Source organism: Theobroma umbraticum, unplaced genomic scaffold (genome assembly GCF_002168275.2).
Source record: "Theobroma umbraticum cultivar Fairchild unplaced genomic scaffold, ASM216827v3 scaffold_30.0, whole genome shotgun sequence".
NCBI lineage: Eukaryota > Viridiplantae > Streptophyta > Magnoliopsida > Malvales > Malvaceae > Theobroma > Theobroma umbraticum.
Window position 1 is genome coordinate 11823512 of NW_018397254.1, and position 9690 is coordinate 11833201.

At 35.2% G+C, this 9690-nt stretch overlaps 1 protein-coding gene and 1 non-coding gene across 2 annotated transcripts; one reads left to right on the forward strand and one right to left on the reverse strand.

Annotated features, from left to right (window-relative positions):
• The first annotated feature begins 1512 nt into the window (after positions 1-1512).
• LOC110410602 (putative serine/threonine-protein kinase At1g54610) lies at positions 1513-8205 on the forward strand. Its single transcript, XM_021420417.2, has 8 exons — positions 1513-2748; positions 3350-3634; positions 3832-4149; positions 4875-5102; positions 5473-5573; positions 6038-6152; positions 6838-7311; positions 7652-8205. The coding sequence occupies exons 1-8, from the start codon at positions 2299-2301 to the stop codon at positions 7865-7867; spliced, it is 2187 nt and encodes a 728-aa protein (XP_021276092.1). The 5' UTR covers positions 1513-2298; the 3' UTR covers positions 7868-8205.
• Positions 8206-9023: 818 nt separating this feature from the next.
• On the reverse strand, positions 9024-9096 carry TRNAF-GAA (transfer RNA phenylalanine (anticodon GAA)). The gene has a single exon. It is a non-coding gene; the product is annotated as a tRNA-Phe (tRNA).
• Between the last annotated feature and the right edge of the window lie 594 nt (positions 9097-9690).

A 9690-nucleotide genomic window follows, 5' to 3' on the forward strand; every position in this document is an offset into this window, starting at 1 on the left:
GTAAAATGCAATTATTATCATTTTTTGCTGTATTTGTTTGCTATGAAATGAGGGTAAATATTATTTATTTTAATTGAAATAAGAAAAATTCGAACTCTATTTTATAAGCTGTGATTATATATCAATCAATAAATTAAATTCTAAAATGTTCAGATACAAATAAAAGTAAATATATACACTTAAAAAATTAGTTTTTTTGTTCCTTCCCTCATTATATACCTTCCCCAACCAAACAAAAGTGGATTTGAAGACTGGCAACGTTACTCTCTCCACCACCACTCACCTTTCACCTTAAAACGGAAGAAAAGCTACCCCTTTTATTATCACATGGATGGTTTTGAAGACAATTAGCTAACTTGTAAAAATAACATTAAACATAAAAGGTAATAAAGATAACATATGATACATCTCAATCCTATTTAATTCAATCAGATTGTTTGGGTGCACACTCTCCTTTCTCATACCGTTGGAAGTTGTAACAGCAACACATCCTTTCTCTCAATCTCAACCGTGGAAGACGTCAGCTCTAAATCTTCCACCAAGAAGCCATAAAAATAGGTTTATAAATGCAGCTTAGCTGCCTATTTATTTAATTTAGCTTGGCACTCAAGGCTTGCATCTACTTTGGTAGAAAAACCTTGGGTTTGTTAAGTTTCAAAACGACATGTCCAAAGCCCACGGTTGAATGGAACAAGACGTATCAATGGCTTTTATTGGTTTGGTGGGCCCTAATCATCTATATTTTTTAGACTTAATTAAAGCTTATATTTTAACCATTAAATGTTATTATTATTATTATTTTTTTTTTCTCAATTTTTCTAATATTGGGCCTGATATTTCATGTGGACTAGTGGGTTTGCGCCACCTCATTTTCGTTGGAGGATGATAGATCAAAGTGGAATTAGGATGGACCCAATCAGCCCATGCAATGGCAATGGATTTTCTTCATATATATATATATATATATATATATATTTTAAAAATTCACATGCAAATAATACACATAGATGATATGGGCATATGGGTGATAGTCTATGTATGCCAACTAATGTAGTACAAGAAAGGGAAAAAAGTGACAAAATATTTTAAAATAGAATCATTCTTTGAGCTTATCTAAGAACAACTAATTCTTTGGAAGATTAGTAATATTCTTTAATGGATTATTAAAACCAAAGGAAACCATAAGGAGATGAAAGCTAATGCACATTTCAACAGTCAATTGAGTGCAAATAGCATGACCCATTGAAGCTTTGACCTTTTAAACTTGTGTAGGATAATCATACTATATTGCGTTAACATTGTTTTTTCCTTTTTTTTTTTTTTGAAAAGAAAAGAAAAGAAAGGAAAACCCTTAAGTACCCCAAAAGAATTTAGGAGCTTCACTGATATAGGGGTACTTAAGGGTATAACACAGGTAACGTTATAAAATGGTGGTAGGCCATCCAGGAGAAAACCAGACAATACATAGTTGTCAAAATCATAACGCGTTAAATGCGACATTCAAACACCAAAACAAACCCACTCATCCAAACAACACGTCCCCTTTCCTCTCCTTTTCCATCCCAAGTCCACTTTTTAACTGTTTCCAATCTCTCTATTTATCTCGTTAATTAAATGTGTATACATATAAACCCAGGAAAAACAATTGGAGACAGCTTCAGTTTAGAAAGAGAAAGAGGGAGTGGTTTCTGTTGACTGAGCCAGAGCCGGCAGAGGCCGTCTCTGTCTATATGTGTATAGTATTGATATTTTTAAGTATTCAAAATTTTCATTATTTATTAATATTATATATCTCTTACATGTTTATGTGTACGCGTTTATCAAAAAATCAAACAGAGCCACAGTTTCCTCCGCGATTAATTAAAGCTCTCTCTCACTTTTTTTTTTTTTCTCTCTGTTTCTCAACTTTCAACCTCGTTACAGATATCCAGGTACTACGAATTTGTTTCCCAGTGTTATACTCTTCCGTAATATTTCTGGGTTTTGATTGTTTCTTGGATTGGAGTCATCTTTATCTGTTTTGGAGGTCCAATATCAACGTTACTTGTAGCATACTCTAATTTGGAAACCTTGGGTCTTGAGGGGTGACTTTGAATTGTTCAAAAGAATTTAAGATAAAGCTTGGATTTCTATCGGTCGTGCAGTCCAAATTCTTCAATTTTGATGGATTGGATATAGGGAGTTTTCGAATTCTTTGGCAAGATTGATAAGAAAGGTTAGAGTTAGCTAGGTTGATAAGGGGATTATTTGTTGTAGCCCTGTCGCTGATTGTAATTATATATACCATATATAGAAGACATGGGTTGCATGAGTTCTAAGTCTGCGGCTGTTGAAGATAGCCGTGAGAATCACAAAGAGAGGTTGACGCGAAAAGGGTCATTAGATAAGCTTGTTCCACAAGCGAATTCATCAAGAAGAGAGCAGGCTGTTCGATCAAAGGAATATGATGGCGGTGATGTGAAAGTCTTGTTGATCGATAAGAAAACGAGTGGTTCCAATCGGTTTTGTTATAACGATCAGGTTGAGAAGAAGAAGATCATTGATAAGTTTGAGGTGATTGAGAAAAATAAGGTGGAGAAGTGTGACGTTACAATTGCTGGTCATAATCCCGGTTCAGGAAGGGTGCTGAATAGCATAGAAGGAGAGCAAGTTGCAGCAGGGTGGCCTTCTTGGCTTGTTGCTGTGGCAGGTGAAGCTATCAAGGGATGGATACCAAGACGTGCCAATACTTTTGAGAAGTTGGATAAAGTAGGCTTTCTTACTTGGCTCGATCCCCAATTACATTTACTTTAAAGCGTTTTTAATGCTCCTCATATACTGCTAAGATAATGAACTGACTACAACTCTTCAAAGATGATTTTGTTCAGAGAATTATACTTTATATTTGCTTAATCTTTGGCCTAGTTGATTATTTAAACTGAAATCTGTTTCACTCTGTCACTTGGTTCCTTTTTGGGCTCGAACAGTGTTTTTCATATTTATCCTATAATTTCCCTGATTTCTAAAATACACACAGCCCTCTTCTGCGGACAAGTGTAGTAACTAATTTGGGACACATCGACTTGGAACCTTTATACCAGAGTAATGAGTTCCAACAAGCAAAGATCTTTTTTTTTTTTGGGTGAATAAATGAACAAAGATCTAGTCTATTAGTTTGCCCATTTTTCCCCGTAAACTAATCACACATCTTTGAAGATCTTGTATTTTGTAGTAGGGTCCATGATGCTTTACTGATTTAGTTTGACACAGAAACTCATCTTATTATGTATCCATATGAATTCTATTTTCCATGTTGATGTTCTCATTTTCCTTTATTTGTCTTTTGCATGATACTATTTCATTCTTGCAGATTGGCCAAGGAACTTATAGTAGTGTGTATAAGGCTCGTGATGTCATTCACAATAAACTTGTGGCTCTGAAAAAAGTGCGGTTTGATAATCATGATCCTGAGAGTGTGAAGTTTATGGCAAGGGAGATTATTCTTTTACGAAGACTTGATCATCCGAATGTTATTAAACTTGAAGGCTTGATCACATCCCCAATGTCATGCAGCTTATACCTTGTTTTTGAATATATGGAACATGATCTTGTGGGACTAGCATCACTTCCAGGGATCAAGTTTTCAGAGCCTCAGGTAATCTTATAATGGTTTTTGTAGTTATTGTAGGCTTCTGTTTAACGTTGTCTCTTAATACAGCAGTATCTAGATGCAACCTCGTGCAGTGGTTACCTACTCACCTTTATTTTGCAATTTATTAGGATGTCTGTTCTTGTACATTTCTTTATTTTTAGTGTTTGCGTATTCATAACTTTCTTTCCATTTTGGGCCAGATTAAATGCTACATGCAGCAACTTCTAAGTGGACTTGATCATTGTCACAGCAATGGTGTCCTTCATCGTGACATAAAGGGTTCAAATCTTCTCATTGACAGTAATGGAATCTTAAAGATTGCGGATTTTGGATTAGCATGTTCTTTTGATCCTCATGATAGTGTTCCAATGACCAGCCGTGTAGTGACTCTTTGGTATCGACCACCAGAACTTTTGTTAGGAGCTTCACATTATGGGGTTGCAATAGATTTATGGAGTGCTGGTTGCATTCTTGGGGAACTATATTCTGGCAAACCTATTTTGCCTGGGAAAACAGAGGTACCAGGTTCAATAGCCTAGCTGATTTATGTTCTTTACTATCAATATAATGATTGTCATTATTTTTAGAGAAAATATTTAAGGAAAAAAGATGACCACAACTTCCTAGCATTAGCTTGGGAATGTGAGGGTAAAAAGAAATACAATGGAAATTGCTAGATGATCTAATCAAATACTAGATTTTGCCTTAAGCCGGCAATTTTACTGAAATTTTGTGTAATGCATGCTTATATTGATGCTGAAGTTGTTTTTGGAGTATTTGAATCTCATGTGACTAAAGGAATATTTACATGTTATCTCTCTATGATTGTGATTGTTTTCTAATAATTGGATTTGTTTTGTTAATTTGTGTTTACTTTGAACTTGATTAGACTAAACTGGTAATCTTTGTGTTTAGACCATTGTAAAGTTGCTGAAGCTGAAGTGACCTTTGCAAACAAAAAGGCAGTTCATATATGTTAAAATGGTTTTGGTGTATGATTGTTTGGCATGAAACGTGTTTTGTAGTGTGCTTGCATACCATTCTTCCATCAAGAAGCAATATGATTTGTAAACCCCAAATTTCTCCTTAGGTGAAATTATCTCCTTTCCATGTACTGATGTGCACATTTGTATAAATTCGTTTTTATTTATGTTCTCAAAGTAAGCATTTTAGTGGTATGCTCTTTTGTTTTTTTTTTTTTGAGTAAATGGCAGGTAAGAATTTAATTTCCTGTGGTTTGTAGGTTGAGCAATTACATAAGATTTTTAAGCTATGCGGCTCACCATCTGAGGAATACTGGAAAAGAGCTAAATTACCTCATTCGACAGTGTTCAAGCCTCTACACCCATATAGACGATGTGTTGCTGAAACATTTAAAGACTTTCCCTCTCCTGCTGTGAGTCTCATGGAGACCTTGCTTTCCATAGATCCTGTTCATCGAAGAACTGCAGCTTTTGCTCTGAAGAGTGAGGTATGCACAATGTGATCAATCATCACCAATGCATTTATCTATTAATACGAAATGCTGTGTGCGTTTTCCCTTTTTTCTTGCATGGACTTAATAGCTTGGAGTCTATCAGTATCATTTTACTGTCCTCTTTCCAAAATAGTGGAGCTAAAACTGTTTTCTTCACAACTTACAAGACAGTTTTCTGAGCACAACTGAGATGGATGTGTTGCAGCCATGAAAATGATTCTTTAACTACATTAACTCGTTTTTAGCTGCTGTTGAGTCATCAATTCTTTAATTTCTCATGGATAACTTGAGTTATTCCTTTATGGTCTTATTAGCTATTATCAAGTTTCACTGATTCTTTTCTTTTCTCTACCTTTCTTGTCAGTTCTTTAAAACTGAACCTCTTGCTTGTGATCCTTCAAGTTTACCCAAATATCCTCCCAGCAAGGAGATTGATGCTAAGCTTCGGGATGAAGAAGCTAGAAGGTACATGTTAAAATTGATTCTTATCAGCTTCAAAAATCAGCATGGTTTATATTTTATTTTTGGTATAAGTTACTTCTCTATCGTATTATCTATTTTTGCACTTATGTTGTTATCTGATAATTCTAATGTTGTTAATTATAAATTAATGATTGAACCTTGATAGGTGGTGAAATGTACCAAGATCTTTGAAGTTGAAATGTATTCATAATATGAATTGGATTTCTTCAATATGATGGGGCTGTTTTTGTTTGCTTTTTTTTTTTTTTGAAAAGCAGCTGTTTTTGTTTGTTGCCTTAGAAGTTTTTGGGTTTTGTAGCCTAAAGTGTTTCTCTCTCTCTCTCTTTCTGTTTTTTTCCTGTGGACTTGTAATGGCACCTTTCTATATGCATAATTTAAGCCAAGGAGAGGCTTACTTGCTATTAAAAAGTGTTCTTAAGATTAACCTGTTCTTGGATTCCCTTTAGGCAAAGAGCAGTTGGGAGCAGGGGTTCAAGGGTTGACATGGAAAGGAGGGGACAGAAGGAATCACTTGCAATACCAACATCCAATTCTAATACTGAGCTGGCCACATCAATGCAGGTAAATTTTAGTTTCTTAAGAAAAAAGATCAGATGGGAATTCATTCAAATGCTAGTCATAAGAAGCTAGATGCCATTGTTTTGTGAAACTTCTTTTGTTAATAAAGGATTATAAATTTGAGATGTTGATTATAAAAAATTTTAAGAATTTAAATCTTGTTTGAAGTCATTTTTGTGCTTTCCGGTAAGGACAGGAGGGAAGAAAATTGGGCATCTCTTTTGTGTTTGTCGGTATACTCAAATGTTGTAAAGAGATTTGCAGAATGAATCTATCAATGTCTGTCTTTCTTTATGGTATTAAGTGCATATTTGTGTGGAGAAATGCGGCTCACAGAGTTACATGCAAAAAAGGGTCGTAGGCAATCTTATATTGGCACATGCCAGAAATTACAGTTCTTTTAACACTTTTTTAATCACTTGATATATGCACTAACACAATCATTTTGGGATCAAATGTGACTGGATTTTTAAGTTTCTCCTTTTCTTTGATCTATGTGTTTATATGGTTGTAAATTTGGTTTTCTCTGGCTCTTGTTCTTCTAATATGCTACTTTACACAATAGCACCATAGAACTGTTGTTATGTGCAGAGCCTATGGACTGGAATGTTTCTTATTTCTTCCCTTCTGCCTTTCCCTCTTGCTTCTCTATAGCTAACAATATTCAACTTTCCCCCTCTAATTACAGCGAAGACAACCTCATCCTAATTTCAAGAGCAGGAGTGAGATGTTCAACTCTCGTAAAGCAGATGCCATTTCTGGTTTTCTTAATGATCCTCCTAAACAGACACATGCTGCAAAAGAAGGAAGTAGAGATTTCTTAGAGTACAATAGAAAGAAAATTTCACATTCAGGTCCGTTGGTCCATGGCACTGTATTTGGGAAGTCTGGGAAGGAACATGATGATCTTCATATGGTTTCATCGAGAGCCAACTTATCAAAATTATCAGGTTTAGTAGCTACTAGAACTTTGGCTTCTGAAGATCACAGAGAGAAACCTGGACCTTTGACTCTAGAAGCAGTAAACCAAGTGGGCAGGTCTCAGAGATCATTTAATGAATTAGAGTCTGCTGGAAAGCAGGATGTCAGACGTCATATGCCAAAGACTGCAGAGTCTCCCCAGACAGGAGGTGGAAGAGCCTGCACTAAGGAATCAAGTCTGGTTAGTTACTTGGTTTTATTTTTTATTTTAAATGGAGGCCATAGATGCAAATCATTCAAGCATATATAACCAACATTTATCATTGACAACAATATATATTTTGGTAGAAGCAACTGCATAATCAATTAGATCAAAGTTGCTGATTTTTCCCAGTTTCCTAATAACGTTTTTGCCTTTCATATCAGTAGGCATGGGTTCCCCTTTAGACTTCAAAATTTTTGTGGTCCAGATGATATTTTTCCCTTTGAGCATTCATGCCTTAAGAGCAGCCTTCAAACTGGCTTTTGTTTAACCGATCATCGATCCTAAAACCTGCACTCTTATGATTTCTATTCTTCAGCATGGTCGTGGTCATAGGGGAAACAAAATTTATGTCTCTGGTCCATTGCTTGCTCCATCCGACAATGTTGATCAGATGCTTAAAGAGCATGACCGCAAGATCCAAGATTTTGCTCGAAGAGCAAGACTTGATAAGACAAAACTTGGGAAGCTACAAGCTCAAGGGAAGCAAGTAACGGAAAATTCATTGTTTCTCTCCACTCGCGGAGCTGGATAGTTGTTTTATCCTAATTTCTCTCTTGTGGTGGAGGTGGAAAAATCAGCTAACCTGGTACCCAGAGAGATAACTAGTTTACAGTATCTATTTTGTATAGTAAGTCCATCGTTTTTCTTTGATTTGGTAAGGTATAAATATGCCTTTTATAGAATATAATTCTTTGGCTTTGTAGGTCATTAGTACTCTTTATACATCAAGAGTAGGATCAATTAAAAGCATTACAATTTTGAAATTATTCTTGTCAAAGTCTTATTTCATGGAATTAGAATATTCAGAAATGATGTGAAAGTGGATAAAAAGAAATGTTATCTGGCCGTCAGATCGGTTATCTGATTTCAGATTTGAATTTGACTCGGTTTCCATACTTGTTCCTTATCATGTCAATATCTTTCCCAAGCTAGGAAATGGTCCAAGCATGAGATGTAACCTGATTTCCATGAAGGCAACCTATATTGTGGAACACAAATATTGACATATTTCTGGAGTCTTGATAGTTTCTTGATGGGTAATCGGTAACCGGTAAGCCGGTGGAATTTCTTTCTACGACGTTACTTTGGAATTTTGATGTGTATGTATATCAACATTGCCATTAATTTTAACAGCTTCATTTTAGACTGTCTCAATCTCAATTCTCATATAGTGAATCACAAGTATCACCTCTAAGTGCACTTAGAGAAGGGTTATCCTTCTCCTTTTACTGCAATCTATGATCATGTATCTTGCATTAGTCATATGATAAAACTTTGAGATCCTTGAGCATAATTCAGATAATATGGAATTTAAATGAATATATAACATGGTGGTATAGGTACTCAGCATATCCCAACAAAGAAATCTGGGGAAATAACTTCTGAACGAGTGACGGTTTAGGAGCAGGATTCTAACTAAAGCAGGGGCAGGGCACCATGGACATAATTCCACCGAAACTGGGCCCTGTTTGCCCTTACATTTTTGTTCACAAAGATATTTCATCTATTCCCCATGGCAACCCAAGAAAGAGACACCAAGAGAGCCCATTGGATGTGAACCGGAAAGGGGGCCCTAGTAAAGTTTTCATCCATTCCTACTGGCAACCCAATAGATACAGTGTGAAAGTGAAACCCATCATTGGATATGTGCCGGAAAGAGAGCCTGAGTAAAGTTTGAAAAAATTAAGTGCGGTGAGCGTGGATCGAACACGCGACCTTCAGATCTTCAGTCTGACGCTCTCCCAACTGAGCTATCCCCGCTGCTGTTATGTATCGTGATTTGTTATAATTAATTAATAATAGTAGCAACAAAAATGACGACAAACTCTACCCTATGGCGTACGCTGACTAGTTTTTATTTTTATTTAAATCATGATAAAATATTAATAAATATTTATTAATTTAATAAAATAAGAGAGTATTTCCCATAAATCAAATTGAGAATCACATTATTTACAAAGTGGCAATTCATCTCTTTATCTAATTGTCTATGCCGCAAATGTAATGATCATGCTAACTAGCATATTTTTTTTTATAAATAATGAGATCATTTTATTAAATTTTTTGAAAAATTTTGCGCTTTAATTTCCTCATGTTGAAACATAGCAATATTAATATCAATGCACTATTCATTTCGGATTTGTTTGATAAATGCTTTATGGTTTTGCCTTTTGTAAAAAATGAATGATAATAAAAAAGCAAAAATTATTTAAAAAAACCTGAAAATAAAAAACAAATAACAAAAAAAACCAAAAATATCAACTAAAATGAATGTATTGTTTGAGAGTGAAACTAGTGCAGAGTCACAGACTAGTACATGTGGATCAACTAGACATAGCGGGAGCCTGTATCAAA